The sequence below is a fragment of the Gadus macrocephalus genome, chromosome 4 (assembly GCF_031168955.1).
Source record: "Gadus macrocephalus chromosome 4, ASM3116895v1".
Lineage (NCBI taxonomy): Eukaryota > Metazoa > Chordata > Actinopteri > Gadiformes > Gadidae > Gadus > Gadus macrocephalus.
Window position 1 is genome coordinate 28038355 of NC_082385.1, and position 17909 is coordinate 28056263.

General features: G+C 50.3%; 1 protein-coding gene across 1 annotated transcript; it reads left to right on the top strand.

Annotated features, from left to right (window-relative positions):
• The first annotated feature begins 683 nt into the window (after positions 1 to 683).
• LOC132455287 (zinc finger protein 239-like) lies at positions 684 to 1565 on the top strand. The gene has a single exon (XM_060049129.1). The coding sequence runs from the start codon at positions 757 to 759 to the stop codon at positions 1489 to 1491; it is 735 nt and encodes a 244-aa protein (XP_059905112.1). The 5' UTR covers positions 684 to 756; the 3' UTR covers positions 1492 to 1565.
• Positions 1566 to 17909: the final 16344 nt, after the last annotated feature.

Consider the following 17909-nt stretch of genomic DNA (forward strand, 5'->3'; position numbering starts at 1 on the left):
CCCTCTTCACCGCGTCAGAAGTGGAGGCCCTGAACTCGCTGTTTGCGGCCCACAGCGCGCAAAGAGCCTGGAGCGCGGCGAGCGGCTGGTCTGCTGCGAGGAGCTGAGTGTGCAGGTTGGAAATCATCTTCTCATTCACCATCCAAAAGAGGGGCTTCCTCTGTTACAACTCTAAAACAAACCAATAGAAAGCCCACACCTTTATGATTAAGTAAACGTTCTTCCACCGCCAAATTTGCCCGTCTTATGCCCAACTAATCTGTCGGTAGTGGGGATTGTCATCTATTCTGTGAAAATGAAAGAATATGTCTTGTGTGTGTTTCCTTCTTATGTGGAAAGCAGCAGACCCCAGACACCATTTCAATCAAGGTTGAAGAGGATATTGGTGGAGGCATGCCCGCTGTAGGTTAATAATACACATTGCATCTATGCAAGAAAACAACCTTGATCAACTGAGAATGTACTCGAATCTGCCTTCTCAGTAGGAGCCTTTAACCCTTGACCATTCAAAGGGCGACCAGGAAAATGCATAATCAACAAATAGAAGTTAGACAGAATGTCAAAATATAATTCTTCCAATACACAAGTGTGTACAAAGTACATACTGTATACCTTTGTGAAAATGATTAATGAAAACATTACTTTCTCTCTTTCTCTGTTTTCCTCTCTGAAGAAGACAATGACATCAGAGACTGCAGAACGCAGCGCGGCGCCACCTCGGAGAGTCTGCGTGTGGACGCCCCTGGCTCCTCCCACATGTCAAGTCACAGCGGGGAGCTGCGCATCTTGAGTGTTTACGGACAAGGGGAGGGCCCACTGGCGGTGGACGGCCATGACACCCTCTTTGCCGCGTCAGAACTGGAGGCCTTGAGCTCGCTGTCCGCTGACCACAGCGTGGCCAAGAGCCTGAACTGCAGCGTACGGCTCGTCCGCCTTGAGGAGCTGACTGGGCATCAGAGCGGCCGCAAGGGCCGGCCCGGTGTCTTGTGTGGAAAGGTTATTCCCAACAATGCCAATATGATCGTCCACATGAGGACTCACTCCGGCGAGAAGCCCTACAGGTGTGACCAAGGCATGAAGTGCTTCAGTCTGAAAGGCACCCTGAAGACCCACCTGAGGAGTCACTCCGGAGAGAAGCCCTACAGCTGTGACCTATGCACGAAGTGCTTCAGTCTGAAAGACCATCTGAAGACCCACATGAGAACTCACTCCGCCGAGAAGCCCTACAAGTGTGACCAATGCACAAAGCGCTTCAGTCAGACAAGCCACCTGAAGAACCACCTGAGGACTCACACTGGCAAGAAGCCCTACAGGTGTGACCGATGCCCGAAGTGCTTCAGTCTGAAAGACCCCCTGAAGCGCCACCTGAGGACTCACTCTGGGGAGAAGCCCTACGTGTGTCTGCAGTGCAACGCCAGCTACAGCGACCCACGTACTTTGCGAGTGCACATGCTCAAGCACACTTTGACACGGGGTAACGTGACGCTTTGATTGAGACCTCTGTCTGGTATTGATTTAAATTACTGCTTTTAGTTTTTCTTTTCATCACGATTAAACGCTTTCAACTTTCGATTCACTTTCTCACTTTTTCAAATTACTTTTCATTAACTTTTTCAAATTATTCAAACTGGGTTCATATATTTTGTATATTAAAGTTATGCTTGACATTGCCACAACATTGTCATTACCGTTATCTTTGTTATTACAAAAAGCCTGCAAAGTTCACTTGGGAAATAGACTGCGATTGAACCCCACATTATACATGATTGTGTTCATTCCACTTACCTTTCCATTCTGTGCGCTTAATGCTAACTACCTTGGATGGATTGTATCATAATAGGCGATAATGGTTGAAGATGATCCATTTTAAAAGGTCCCAGGTTAAATGTCTAGATCTCAGTGATGCTCAGTTTAGGCCGGTCCTCCCTCTAGAAGGCAGAAGTCAGAAGATTCCTAGCATTGGTCCCCCTTCACTCCCTGTTTGCAGCGGCGGCTGGTGAACCAATACGTTGGTGGGGTGCAGTAATGGACGGGGGTCCTCCCCATGAAAATATAGAATTGGTTTCTGGGATGGCCACTAGCTAAAAAAATATTCTGATTCATAGCCTACATCCTGACTTGCAGGGCCTGGACAAGCCTACACTGCTTTCACTTTCATTCCACTAGCCATTGCTATTTGACCCATGGTTGTTATTCTGATATTGAGGCATATCATGATCAATGTCCTATAGTGTTTTACCGGAGTCTCGAGGTCAATTTCAAATGCTGTTTGGGGCCGTTGTATCATTTTTTTTTTTAGATGCTACATGCCAAATTACTTAATTAATATGTAATTTACTTGTTCCTTTTAAGTATAACATTGCGTGAGGAGTCCAATTCCTCCACTGAAATGGGTAGAAAGTGCTTTTACGGCTCTCTGCTAGTTAACTATCTGTCACTTCTCTCTGCATGTAGTTATGTTGCGCAATACACGAATGCTGTTGAGGGAGGTAGCCTATTTGATTAATTTGCTGAAATGTCCAATCAGCTCCAAATTACTACAATGAGTTGAAACACAAGACACAGTATAGTGTCAAGTGTTTCTTTAATACTCTTGGTAGGATAACAAACCTACCATGATTTATCGTTCCTTATGTCGTATGGTCATGTACATGGGTTGGGTTTGTGTCGGGTCTCTTCTTTTTCTGTTTACTAATTATTTTGGTGTGTGTGTGTGTGTGTGTGTGTGTGTGTGTGTGTGTGTGTGTGTGTGTGTGTGTGTGTGTGTGTGTGTGTGTGTGTGTGTGTGTGTGTGTGTGTGTGTGTGTGGAAAGTTCCTAAGCCAGAGGGAAACTTAGAACCAATGCAAAAGGCTGAAAATGTACCACCATATCCAAACTAAAAAGAATCTTCAGAAAAAAAAAAAGAATTGTTATAAGCTGCTGCAGGGAATTTCTGTTTTTCTTTTCTTGTTTGATGGTTTCGGTTAATCTGTTCAAATATTGTGTTATTGTTTGGTCCAAAAGCTTTGATTTATTTTAACAAACGAGCTGAACATCATCATCATAATTATAAAAAACTATAATTTGACCTTCATTATTTATTGCTTAGGATTTTTTCTTGCATTTATTCTGTTTGTATTATTTTTAACCATGTTTAATAAAAAAAAAGGAAATTACCTGGAAAGATTACCTCCCCTTCCTCTTATTTTGCCCGCCCACATTATTTGTCCCGACCGCCCATGAGAAAACGATAGTTATGAATGTAACTACGGTTCTATAAATCCTGGATGACCGTCAGAGGCGGTGCTTAAAGCACTGGATCTCCACCTCGCGCATGCGCATTTCGAGTACCTAATATCAACATAGTCACCTGTGACCCCCACGTGACACCGGGAAGGCTATATCTTCCGATGTCATTAGAGGATCTGTTCCTAGAATCTTCTCGCGAGAACACAAGGATTCTGAGTGACTGAACGCTCTGGCGGTCATCCAGGATTCATAGAACCGTAGTTACATTCGTAACTATCATTCTATTTCATCCTTACTGACCGCCAGAGGCGGTGCTTAAAGCACTGGATGACCCATACCAAAAAGGTCACAAAGAATCCAACACCCACCTCACTCATTGGAGGTAGCAGAGCTTGGCAGTAGGACCACACTCATCGGGTGGGGACTGGCGACGTTGACTCGGTAGAACCTTGTAAAGGTGCCCGGTGACGTCCAAGATGCCGCGGCACAGATCGACTCCAGGGGTACACCTCTTAGTGCGGCCCACGATGTCGACACGCTTCTGGTTGAGTGGCACCTCAACCCGGATGGCGGGGGGCGGCCACTGGCCACATAGGCGTGTTTAATGGCGTCGACGACCCAGTGGGATAGCCTCTGTTTAGACAAGGCAGAACCTCTGTTAGGGCCACCGTGACACACAGTTGCTCGGACTGCCGTATACCGGCCGTAGCAGCAATGTAAGCCTTAAGCGCCCACACCGGGCATAGCATCTCAGACTTATTCCCCTCAGATGGGGAGTTAAAACGTGCCAGCTGGATAGGCTGGTTAAAATAGGTGCGTGAAAGCACCTTGGGCAGGAACGCCACATTGGGCCATAAAACCACACCTGAGCCATCAGAGTTCCACCGCAGGCATGTATCTGCCACGGATAGGGCGTGCAACTCCCCGACCCGCTTAGCAGTGGTAATGGCGAGCAGAAAAGCCACCTTCATGGACAGCCACTTCAACCCTATCTGGGTCAGAGGCTCAAAAGGAGGTGATGACATGGCCTCCAGCACCAGGGGCAGGTCCCAAGCTGGAGTCCTCAGAGTCCTAGGGGGACGCAGCCTCAGGGCCCCCCTAAGGAAGAGGGACACCAACCTGTGGCAACCCATTGTGGCTCCGTCGACCATCTCATGTCGGGAAGAGATAGCAGCCACATAGACCCTCAAGGTGGAATGAGAGCGACCATCATCCAGGAGGGACTGCAAAAACTCCAGAACGGTGGCCACGGAGCAACGTGCTGGGTCTACTGTCTTGCCCCTACACCAGTCAGAGAATAACTTCCATCTGTTAGCATACTGTGCTCTGGTAGATGGTGCCCTGGCACTCAGAATGGTATTCCTGACGGTTTCAGTGCAAACATTCAGCAGTGAGTCGGGCCCTGCAGCGGCCAGGCCCAGAGCTGGAGGCGACGGGGATCTGGGTGCCAAATCTGGCCCCCCAGCTGCGAAAGGAGGTCCTTCCTGCAGGGGAGGCGCCATGGAGAGCTGCAGCAGAGCCTGCGCAGCAGTGGAAACCAGATTCTCCCTGGCCAGTAGGGGGCCACCAGAAGTAACCTGTGGCCCTGCAGAAACACCCTCTGGAGTGTGGGGAGAATCAGGGGCAGCGGTGGGAAGGCATACAGAGGACTCTGTGGCCAGTCGTGAGCTAAGGCATCCTGTCCGAGGGGGCCGGTCACCTCCGTCCAGGAGAACCAGAGGGGGCAATGTGCGGACTCCTCTGATGCAAAGAGGTCTACTTCCGCCCTGCCAAAGAGACCCCACATCGTCTCCACCACCTCCGGATGAAGCCGCCACTCCCCCGGTGGGGGCTTCTGCCGCGATAGAAAATCTGCGACCTGGTTCCGTTGCCCCGGTATGAAGACGTACGCTGGCCAGGCGGGGATATGCCCAGGCCAACAAGTTCCGAGATACCCGGAGTAGCCGTGAAGACCGGGTCCCCCCTTGGTGGTTGATCTGGGCAACAGCTGACATGTTGTCGGATCGAACCAGCACATGCTTGCCTCTCAAATGAGGCAGAAAATGATTGAGTACCGCCCTGAGCTCTAGCACATTGATGTGAGCGTGGTTCTGGGCCGGCCACTGCCCTTGGGCAGTCCTGCCCTGCCAAACCGCACCCCATCCTGATAGGCAGGCGTCTGTTGTGACCAGCTCCCGACGGGATGGAATGGTGCCCATGGGTACACCCACAGACATATAAGACCTCTTTCTCCATGGGGACAGAGAGAAGAGGCACTGCCGAGACACTCTGACCTTTCGGTGCCTGTGCCACTTGGGGTCCAAGTGGAGGCTGTTCAGCCACATCTGCATAGGACGCAGAGACAGCAGGCCAAGGGGCACCACAGCTGAGGCAGCTGTCAGCTTTCCCAAGAGCTGCAGGCAAAGAATGAATGGTACCATCCTGCCATACCGGAAGCGGGGTAGGCAGAGGAGGATGTCGGTCACACGCTGAGGTGACAGATAGGCCCTCATAGCGTCCGAGTCTAGGACCATCCCCAGGCATGCGACCCGTTGGGATGAGTCCAGGCGACTCTTCACAAAATTCACCGTCAGGCCAAGCCGGGCCACGTGCAAGAGCAGCCGAGCCGTGTCCCGGGCCGCCTGAGACTGGGAAGGTGCACAGATCAGCCAGTCGTCCAAATAAGGCAGGACCTTCGTGCCCTGCTTCTGCAGGGGTGCGAGAGCTGCCGCCACCACCCTGGTGAATACCCTCGGAGAGAGGGAGAGACCAAAGGGAAGTACCCTGAATTGAAAGTGCCGGCCGCGAAAGGCGAACCGGAGGAAGTGCTGATGGCGCGGTGCAATTGGGACGTGGAAGTATGCGTCCCTTAGGTCCACCATGGTGAACCATTCTCCCCTTGCGACCACCCGCAGCGTGTCGGAAGCAGTGAGCATGTGGAATGGCAGGACCTTCAGGAACCGGTTGAGTCCCCTCAGGTCGAGAATTGGGCCAAACCTGCCATCTTTCTTTTTCACGAGAAAATATCTAGAGTAGAACCCTCTGGGGTGCAGAAGAGGATCCACTGGCTCGATTGCCCCTTTGGCCAGGAGGGTGGACAACTCCTGGTCCAGAGCTAAGGCCTCTGCCGGGTCGTTGACGACAGTCATTTTGACCCGGCTGAAGGCTAGGGGCCGACGTCGGAACTGTAACTCGTACCCTTGGGTCAAGGTGGAAACCACCCAAGGGTCTGAAGTACAGGCAGCCCAGTAGCTGAGCTGCTGATGGGAAAAACTCCCGACGACCGGCCCCGAGGGCCTAGCGCCTACCCCCCCCGGCCTCCTGAGGCTCTGGGGGGGCGTCGGTTGGGTTGTGGGGCACGGGGCTGCCAGGAGGGTAGGCGTTCGGGGGCCCGAAAGCCATCCGTTGGCGGTTGCGCAGCCCGCTGGGACCTTCGTAGGCCACCGGAGTACTCAGGTGGCTGAAAGCGCCGCTGGGGGACTGCCGAGGGGCCCCCAGGCCTGCTAGGAGCGGACACACTCCTATTTAGGCCTGACTGTTGCTGCCTGGTCTGCCTAGCTCGGGCAGCCCCCTCCAGTGCTTCCAGGGCAGCTGACCCAAAGAGCTCCCCTGGTTCTACCGGCACCGCACGAAGGACCCTCCTACATGTCTCCGTCAAGGGCGACTGCGCAAGCCACACCTGGCGGCGAGTCTGCACGAGGGTGGACATAGTGCGCCCTAACTCCCTCGACATGAGGGCAAAAGCCTGCAATGAGGCGTCACTCAGACTCTGCAGCGACGGCTCGACCTGGGCCTGCTGCAGAGAGGTCGAAAGACCCAGCAGCAGGTGGGAAAGGGAGTTCCCAATACGACCCATGCGCGCCGCTGCGTCGTAGGCCTTTGATAGGATGTCATCTGTGACCCTGCACTGTGGCCGAGGGCACCTGGCATTTGGCCTCAGAGCCTCATCAGGAGCCAGAATCAGGGAGGCGATGGCAGGCTCGACTGCTGGCATGCGGCCCAGCCCAACCTGTGCCGCATTCTGCATGGCAGCCAAGGTCCGGGCGTCCGACGTTGAGTGGGACAGGGCCCTAGTGTCCCTCCAGCAAGCATGGGAGGGCTGCAGGCGAGCCAGAGCGGTCCGAAGGACGGCCGCCATGGAGGTGTCTGCTGCCCCCTGCAGGGAGCCTTGTGCCGAGGAGCAGGAGGCCTCATCCAACGTGTGGGAGGCATCGCCCTCGGTCATAGTCTCATTAAAGAGGTTAGCCGAAGCCACCAGAGAGAGGGCATCGCTTTCAAATTGGGAGGAGGGAGGGCCGGGCTGTAGCCCCGCCAGCCCCTGACCAGTCCCAGGCTGAAGGGCCAGGAGGAGGGACCGGATTTGCTCCATATCGGACGCCAATCCGTCCACCCTAGCAGCAAGGCCGCCCCTTGCCTTCTTTTTGGGGGGGGCACCCATAGCCGCAGCCCCATCATGCCGCTGCCGCCCTCTCGAACGACCGGGCTGATCGGGAGGGAGGCTCATTAAAGCAGAGGGGTCGTTGGCTGCCGCCCGATTCTCCAGCTCTGCTAGCCTAGCCACTCTGAGCACCCAAGGCAGGAGGCTGCAATTCATGCAGGCGCTGTCCGTGAGGCTCTCCCTCAGATGCCCGAGACCGAGGCAAGGAGGGCAACTGTCGTGGCCGTCCTCAGGCTCAAGAGGAGCCGCACAGGCGACACACAGGTGGGCCATTATAGAGGTAGCCACCGGCAGCGTACTGGGAGCGGAAGCGAGAGCACTTCCCTCGTCAGAAAAAATGAAAAACCGAAACTAATTAGCCTGAGTGTGATCGCTGCTACTGATTATCAACCAAACAAGGGGCAAATGCGGCGTTAATGGGAGCAGGAGCGAGAACACTGCCTTCACCAGAAAATTAAGTCGACCGATATTAATTAGCTTGAGCGTAAGCGCTGCTGCTAAACAAGTGAGAAACCAAACAAAAACGTTACTGGGAGCGGGAGCGAGAGCACTGCCTTCACCGGTAAGTTGTAAGGGCTAAATAAATTGATGGTTAGAACAGAGCAAAGCTAACGGCTAACACAACAAACAATAACAGAGCAAGAGGCGAACGAGTGCTGGGAGCGGGAGCGAGCACACTGCCCTCCCAAACAAACGCCGGCCACTCTTCTTATAGTAACTTTCCTTCTACTAAGTATCTGTATGAACTAGCCACAGCCTCTGGAGGACGGGTTACTCGCAGCTCCGACCTTGGTCACGAGGCTGCACGTAGCCAGTTGTAACAGCTTCCTTCCTTTCTCAAACAAAGGTTCAATACGGTACCTGCGCAGCGAGAAGATGTAAGGAACAGATCCTCTAATGACACCGGAAGATATAGCCTTCCCGGTGTCACGTGGGGGTCACAGGTGACTATGTTGATGTTAGGTACTCGAAATGCGCATGCGCGAGGTGGAGATCCAGTGCTTTAAGCACCGCCTCTGGCGGTCAGTAAGGATGAAATAGAACGCACATTATACATGATTGTGTTCATTCCACTTACCTTTCCATTCTGTGCGCTTAATGCTAACTACCTTGGATGGATTGTATCATAATAGGCGATAATGGTTGAAGATTATCCATTTTAAAAGGTCCCTGGTTAAATGTCTAGATCTCAGTGATGCTCAGTTTAGGCCGGTCCTCCCTCTAGAATGCAGCATTATTCTAACAGGACAAAGTCAGAAGATTCCTAGCATTGGTCCCCCTTCATTCCCTGTTTGCAGCGGCGGCTGGTGATCCAATTCGTGGCTGGGGTGCAGTAATGGACGGGGGTCCTCCCCAAGAAAATATAGAATTGTTTTCTGGGATGCCCACTAGCTAAAAATGGATTCTGATTCATAGCCTACATCCTGACGTTCAGGGCCTGGACAAGCTTACACTGCTTTCGTTTCATTCCACTAGCCATTGCTATTTGACCCATGGTTGTTATTCTGATATTGAGGCATATCATGATCAATGTCCTATAGTGTTTTACCCGAGTCTCAAGGTCTGTGACAAATGCAGTTTGGGACCGTTGTATATATATTTTATATGCTACATGCCAAAAGACTTCATTAATATGTAACCTACTTGTTCCTTTTAAGTATAACATTGCATGAGGAGTCCAATTCCTCCACTGAAATGGGTAGAAAGTGCTTTTACGGCTCTCTGCTAATTAAAGGTTGGGTACGGAATTCGCTTTTTTGGCCATTTTTGCAAAATTACTTTAAATCCTTATCATAACCCGCTTACAGCCACTGAGTTAGAAGTACTGACATGAAAATTAAACAAGTCAATCATCTGTGGAACGGGCAGGGCTCGAAAAACTCCAGCCAATCATTTCCATTGCCACCGAGTTGCATTGGACAGTAAGTACGTCAATCAAACGGTCGTACTGCACTCCCCCTCCCCCGCGCCCCGCGCGCGACCCCTTCGTGCAGTACTCGTGACCCAGAGCAAGCTCCTGTTTGTTGTTATCCTGCGGTAGCTACTGGAACTAGTTAATCCACATTTGGACCTAGCAGTAGAAGACAATTTCCATGGCAGACAAGACGCCACCATCCCCACCACCACCACCACCGCCAGCAAAGAGAAGGAAAACTCTTTTTCAGAGAGTAATTGATAATAAAAACGCTGAAAGAGAAAAACTGAAATCAAGAATAATCCTAGGCGCTGCTTTCAAACGTCTGCGGCAACTGAAGGACGAGAAGGGTCTAAAAACCGATGCTTATGTGGCGGTTGACCTAGTTTCAGAGTTTATACCGTTTATACTCGGTAATACCGGTGTTGAGACGAGTGTATTACTCGGTGTGAACATTTCCACACCGCGGCAACCCTAGTGAAAACCAGGACTTCCAATACAATTATATGAAACAAACATACATTTTCTAAAAATAGTAATTATTCATGTGACCGTTTAATGTTTATAACATCTGGTGCAACCATAGCCGCGAGAACGTATTGTAACGACCTCGCCGGTGACATAATCATGTCGAGTCATTAGTTGAAGGTAGTTTTAATGAACCAAAAACCAGGTCACTGAAACCCGTAACATTGTAACAACCTTGTAACAACATAGAACCAACAGCTGAAAACCGGACCCAAACAAACCCCAGTTACCCCGGCAACACGGTCTCACTCGCGTGCAGGCCCCCACCCTCCTGTTCTTCCAAGGCCCTCCCCCAGCTGACCTAATGATTCGCCCCCCACGCTGATTGACAAGAAGAACATTACAATACATGCACATAGAACAACTGGCATAACGGACAACGAAATATAATGTAACACATAACACACAAACTATTTAACTGTCCCAGGGTCGCTACAGTATTCTCAGCAGGGGGTGCTGGAAAAAAAAAACTCAGCCTGCACTAGACTCGCAACTCGTTACATTGATAAAAAAAGATATATAGCAGCGCAGCTCAATTACACCAGTGAATGCGCGCACAGTTGAAAATCGATCGTTGTGTTCACTTCCTTCACACCATGGTTCACATCCAGCTGCTCACAGAACAAGTTTAGCGCACCACCGCTACCCTCACACTTTTTCATACCCTTTTTTCAGCACAAGGTCAGACTCGCTTTGCCACGGGCCGAAACAGTTCGGAGCGACCACAGCCAGAGCGAACACAGCGGGGCAGAGGAGTGTCAGGAATAGTCTTTGGTGTACACATCAGTACGGCCTATTTGCACTACTGTTTAGTGGCAATGCAGTGTTTTATTCTATGCCTTTTTATTTTCGTATATTATTTCAATGAATACAATTTATTTATTCATAAAAACAAGATCTGGTCTTCAAATCTTTTTTCCAAATATAGGTCGTCTTACAATGGGGTTTGTGTTTATATTCGGACCAATACGGTACAGCGGGCGCTCACATTACGTTAAGCATTTCCTCGTGCATAATGTGACGCTTCAGAACCTAAAATCCCGTTTCTCCCCGTTGACACGACAACACGTAACCGGCGTTTTCAGAAATCTCCACTTTGGCCGGAGTTTTTAGAAATGATCGTTTTCTGTGATAAGACAGGGCCTCGGACAGGGGGTGTTGCAGCACCCCCAGCCAGGCGCGCAGATGGGGGGGGGGACGGGGGGGACATGTCCCCCTCAGATTCATAGTGACCCCCCCCCACTCTGTCCCTACATAAGGCGACAAACATCGCCGGTAAAACTGAGAATTAATGTTCCGTTAGTTCGACTAATTTACATGCAGCGCGCATTGAGAGCCTGGCGTTTGTGTGCTACGACTAATGGTGCGTTCCAGTTGTGCACGAATGTCAGAATTTCCGTGCTCCAAGTCAGAATTTTAATCAGAACCCCCATACCGGATCAAGACTCACGTGAAAGCCCCTCCCACTGCCGTAACACCCACTAGAGTAAACATCAACAGCTACGTTACGACAGCCGTAAAGCAGAGTACCGTAAACACTCTAATACTCTGACATCTCCCCTTTTTAGTTCTACTTTCCTCAATAAAGTAAACAGATAAACATTCTGTAAAGAACAATGGTATTCTGTAGCAATAAGCAGGACCACATTAAACATCCTGTGAAATGTAAACAATGTCATTCTTCATTAAATATCAATAAACGACATTCAACCCTTGGTCTATCTTCTGTAGTACTTATATTCAATAAACCTTTAGATTATCAAACGATTATCAAATTACTTTTCACTATAAGATAACAGTTTGCATTCCTGAACTCTTTTGATATTAAAACACATCAGTTTATAACATTCTATGGAACTCTTTTTCTTTTTATGTGGCTTTACCACCTGGAACTCTTTTATGTGGTTTAAAGGTTACCACACCTGGAACTCTTTTCCCTTCTTCCCCCCCAAAGGCCATGAGTGCGAGGACATGTTAACTCACAAGTCCAGTCTGATGACTGGCTTAGAGATCCGTCCAGACCTGGTCTGTGACAGATTTTCAGCACCAGCATGCATGCTGACACTGGAGTCCCCCTGCTGTCGATTGATGTCCGGATTGTCCGTGCAAACAGGTAAGACAGGTGCTTTGCCTCCAGGCGGCTGTGGAGCAGGCATCTCCTGCAGGTGGCGCCGGTTGCGCCTGAGTCTTGCCCCCTGCTGCATCTGGATGATGTAAGAGCGTGGCGTGACACTCTCAGCGGTCACAACTGCAGGAGCTGTCCAGGATTTCTGGTGGTCCAGCTTGGTGAGGACGTTACCACCAGGCTGAAGTGGGGGTAGGGGTCTGGCCCCATGGCGTCTGTTGTAGTAGAAGGCTTGCTTCTTCTTCTCTGCCTCGTCCTTCTGCCTGATGCGCTGCCTGTCGGGCCATGAGGGCTGCAGGTTTCTCTCGAGGGTAGGCAGTGTCGTTCGAATCTTCCGGCCCATTAGTAGTTCAGCTGGGCTGGCTCCAGTTGTGCTGCATGGTGTTGACCTGTAGCACATGAGTGCGATGAGAGGGTCGTTCTGTTTCAATAGTCGCTTTGCGGTCTGCACCGCCCTCTCTGCGTGACCGTTGCCTTGTGCATTGTGTGGGCTTGAGGTGACGTGTTCAAAGTCAAGCTCACGGGCGAGGTCTTGAAACTCTGTGCTTGTGAACTGCGGCCCGTTGTCGCTGACGACCACATCTGGAATGCCGTAACGGGCGCATATAGCTTTCAGCTTCAGAGAGACATGAGCACTTGTTGTTGTTTTCATGTGCAATATCTCGATGTATCTCGAGTAGTAGTCTGAGATGATTAAGTATTTCTGTTTATTATGTTCGCATAGGTCCAGAGCTATGCGCTGCCATGGTCTGTCGGGGAGCGGGGTAGAGATCAACGGCTCCTTCTGCTGTGCTCTTCTCAACTCACAGCAGGACTGACATGACAACACCTTGTGTTTCAGTTGTGAGGAGATGCCGGGCCACCAGACAGCGGCGTTTGCCCTGTCCCGACACTTTGAGAGCCCTTGATGTCCGTCGTGGATTCTCTCAAGGATGTCTGCCCTCAGCGTCCCTGGTATCACGATGCGGCTTCCTCTCACGACCATCCCGCCATACTCTGAAAGTTCATCTCTCATAGAGAAGTACTCACGTATGTTGCTTGGTACTTGGCATGCGTGTTCTGGCCAGCCGGACCCAATGTACCTGATCACTGTCTGCAGCTTCTCATCAGCTGCAGTAGCTGCTCTGATGTTGTTCATCTTCTGTGGGGTAGCTGGCACGCTGTCCATGACTGCTGCAATGTAGCACTCAACCTCAGAGTGTGTGTCTCTCCCGTCCTCCGCGTTGCTCAGAGGGCTCTGTGACAGTGTGTCTGCCACAACAAGGGTCTTCCCCGGCGCATACGCAGCCACTGGCTTAAAGCGCATGAGCCGCATAAGAAGTCTCTGGCACCTTAATGGAACGTTGTCTAAGTCTTTACTGTTCATTAGTGGGACCAGGGGCTTGTGGTCTGTCACAAGTTCAAAACTCTCCAGGCCGTAGAGGTATTTTTCAAACCGTTCACAGGCCCAGACACTCGCCAGGCACTCTTTCTCAATCTGCGCGTATCTGGTCTCTGCGTCTGTCAGCCTCCTTGAGCAGTATGCGACTGGTTTCCAGTTTTGTCCATGGAGCTGCAACAGCACGCCACCGAGCCCATAGCTGCTTGCATCAGCTGAGACAGCGGTGGGTCTGTTGACGTCATAAAACACTAACACTGGCGATGTCATCAGTAGCTCTTTTAGCTTCTCAAAAGCTGTGTGTTGTGCGGGACCCCAGGTCCAAGCTGTCTTGGACCGGAGCAGCTCGTACAGTGGCTGGCCCACTGTGGACAGGTTCGGCACATATTTACCGAGATAGTTCACCATGCCCAGGATACGTTTGAGCTCGTGGACGTTCTCTGGTGCAGCGAGCTCCCGGATTGCTCGCACCTTTGCTGGATCCGGCCGCACGCCTGTGGCATCGACCACCTGGCCCAGGAAGTTGAGCTGCTCTTGTCTGAGCTTACACTTTTCCTTATTGAGCTTGAGCCCAGCAGACTTGACTCTCTCCAGGACCTTCTGGAGATGGAGGTCGTGCTCTTCCATGTCCTTTCCATACACAATAATGTCATCCATGTAAACTGAGACGCCCTGTAGGCCTTGAAGTGTCTCCAACATTTTCCTTTGGAAAATTTCTGGGGCGCTCGTTATCCCGAATGGTAAGCGCCGGAAACAGTACCTGCCAAATGGCGTAATGAATGTGGTGAGTAGGCTACTCTCACTGTGCAGAGGAATCTGGAAGAACCCAGAGGCTGCATCAAGGCTGGAGAACACCGTTGCTCCACACAGCTCCGCTGTAATCTCCTCTGTAGGTAAGATGAATCTCTCTCTCTTTACCTGTTCATTTAGTTTCTTAAGATCCACACATATACGAACCTTTCCGTTCTTTTTGAGCACGGGCACCATGGGGGCGCACCAATCGGTTGGCTGGGTTACCTCCTCTATGATGCCGTACCCCTCCATGCGGCGCAGCTCCTCCCTGACCTTGGACGTCAGCGGTATTGGGACCCTGCGCGCAGTCTGCACCGCGTACGGGGTGGCGTTGTCCTTGAGCTGTATCCTCACAGGCTCCGTCTTGAGCGTGCCATGCTCTCCAAAGGCACCATGGACCTCCTCGATCCGTTTCACGAGGCCCATCTCAGCTGCAGTGGATCTACTGAGTAAGTTGTTGACAGACTTTCCTCTAATAACATACACTGGGAATGAGTATGAGTTCTTCTTGTATGTGGTGTTAACTTGAAATTGTCCTTTACAGTCTAATTGACCCCCTGGGCTGGTCAAAAATACACTAGTCTGCATCAGTTCTCTCTCTGGAATGAGCATATTGAAAGTCTCTTCACACATTACACTAGCATCAGCCCCAGTATCGATCTTAAACTTAACAGGAGTTGCACCCAGCAGAAGTTGCACTGTCCACTCATCACTCGCGTTTGCATTCACTGATCCCAGGAAGTATTCACTCTGCTCATCTGCCTCTGTTACTTCCCTCACCGCTTTGGTTTTGCACTGGCTCTGCCAATGTCCGTTACTGCCGCATTTGTTGCAAGCTGAATTGCGAGCGGGGCATCTCTCTGGATCCTTGTGCTCTGTTTTCCCACACCGGCTGCACTTCCTCCCGTGCTCCGTCTTTCCCGCTCTCTCGGCGTTGCGCTGCCATTTTATATTCGTCTTCCGCGCGCCCCGCACCTCTTGTACGGATGCCGTGGCTGCCATGGCCTCTGCTGCCTGCGCACTGATCTGCATGTTCACTGTCTCTGACTGGCGAACAGACTGTATAGTCTGCGCCAGTGTAAGATCCGCCATGAGCTGCAATTTACGAGACTGCTCTTTATCTTGAATCCCCACCACGATTCGGTCCCGAATATTTTCATCTCTACCCACCCCAAACTCGCAGTGTTCTGATAAATCATAGAGAGCCCTGATGAAAGTCTCTGCCGGCTCGCCAGGCCGCTGCACGCGCTGGTGGAAAACAGCACGCTCATGGATTACATTCCGCCGCGGGAAAAAGTACTCGTCGAACTTCTCCATCACTATATTGAAATTATTCTGGTGTCCTGGGTCAGTAAAAGTAAACGACTTGAAAATATTTTCCGCTTCACTCCCCATTGCGTACACCAGGGAACACACTTGTACTTCACCTGACTTCTTGTTGAGCTCCGTAGCCGTCCGATATCTCTCGAACCGCCTTTTCCAGTCGGTCCACTCCGTCGGTTTATCAAAGCTAAAACTCTCCGGTGGGTTGAACTTCGCCATGATTTACACTCTTTGCAAAACCACTGGCCACTTCTGACACCATGTAATAAAACACGGAATGTCCAGGATTTACAGAGCAATGATAAGATCAGCAAATGATTATGGATGCATGGTTTGGATCAGCAGCTCTTTCAGTGTTAAACAAATTAGACATAGTCTAATTTGTGGCAGTCTTATGGGCCTTACGATGGGTGGAGGATAATAAACAGGGGTATTCAATAGTATGTAGTGATTCAGCTGCAGCTTTCATTTCAATAAAAGAAGGAAAATCCAAGTCCAGACCGGATTTAATTGTGGAAATACTACAGTCTGTGTTCAGAATTTACAAGGTGGGGTTTCTCTGGGCGCCGGCTCATGTGGGTGTGAAAGGGAACGAGGAGGCGGCTGAGGAGGCAAAGAAGGCGGTGAAGGAGGAAACAGTGCAAATTCATTTGCAATATGGGGCACCCGAGTACATGGAAAAAAATAAACAGGGCTCTAAAAGAAAGGTGGCAAAATTCTTGGGAGAAGGAAAGGAAGCGAAGGGCGTACTTTTCAATACAGGAAAATGTAAAGAAAGATAGGTGCACTTTTAGGTGCATAAGAAAAGATGATGTAGCAATCACAAGACTGAGGCTTGGACACTGTGGGCTGAGGAGTGGGCTGGCTCTGATTGGCAAACAAACAGATGGCAGGTGTGAGTGTGGAGAAAGAGAGACTGTAAAACATGTACTTCTCCAGTGTGGGCGCTATTCCAGGCAACGGAGGACTCTGTACCGGAGGCTTGGATCAGCTGGAGAATCAGTTATTAGTATGCGCACCCTTTTAAATCTGGATTCAGTGGATAAAACAAAGGAATTGATGGACTACCTTCACATCATTGGAGTATATAAAAGGATTTCAAGTTTAGGGGGGAATAACAAACAGTGGGGGGCAGTAATACGCCATAGCTGCGTCAAGACTGCCTAAATAAAAGAAGAAGAAGAAGTAGAAGAAGAAGTTACGCCCCCTACTACAAGTTACGCCCACAACAAGTTACGCCTCCGTCTTGCAGGACGCAGACAGACCCTACTCTACGATCGTGTACACGTAGTTCTTTCCTTGAGAGACACCATGGCTCGCAAACGAGCGAAGCATAGCAGTTGCTTCGTGTTTGGATGTACAAATGAACACAAAAGTCTATATTTTGTTCCTTCCTCCGAGCCGCTGAAGAACCAGTGGGTTAATTTTATTGTCTCTGGAAATGCGCCAGTCTGCGCCAAACATTTCACTGACGACTGCTTCCTCAACTTGGGCCAATACAGAGCTGGACTTGCTCAACGTCTGAGAATCAAGTCTGGATCAGTACCAACTCTCCATGGCTCAGCTACAAACCTCGGACAAGTAAGTTAACTAACGCCATATCATTGTGTTGCTTTACTGTATATTTTTCCGTTGTTACTATTATAATGTTACTTAGCATTAGCGCTACAGCTAACAGCCAAGTTACTGTCGCTAATGCTACGGTAGATAGCATCAGTTATGTGTGTAAATACCATGGACCTATAAGAAAGGACAGCGGACTAAATCAAGGCCGCTGTAGCACCCGACTTGGTTCCCCCCCAGTTCCTGTTCCCCCTTACGTTGATTTACTGATGAGCCGTGCGTAGTTGCTATGTTACCGTACGTACTTGAGGAAGAAACGCAAATTGATAACAGCTGGATGTACGGAAAGCGAAATGGGACAAACCTCACACCAGGCTGTGCGGCAGTAGTCGTCTACTAGTCTGCTACGTTTATTTTAGCGTCACTACACAACTATAACACACACACGTTATTCATGAAGGTATTTGTTAGACCATTCATTGTCAATCTTTGCAAAGGAATACGATTAAAAGACAATAATAGGGGAAACCATCTCCATCAATAATGTATTTAATACGGCTGGACAAAGATTACAAGTTTTGATCGCATCGTTTGGTGAGACAACTCGCGATTAATCACACTTTTATCCACTCCAATTT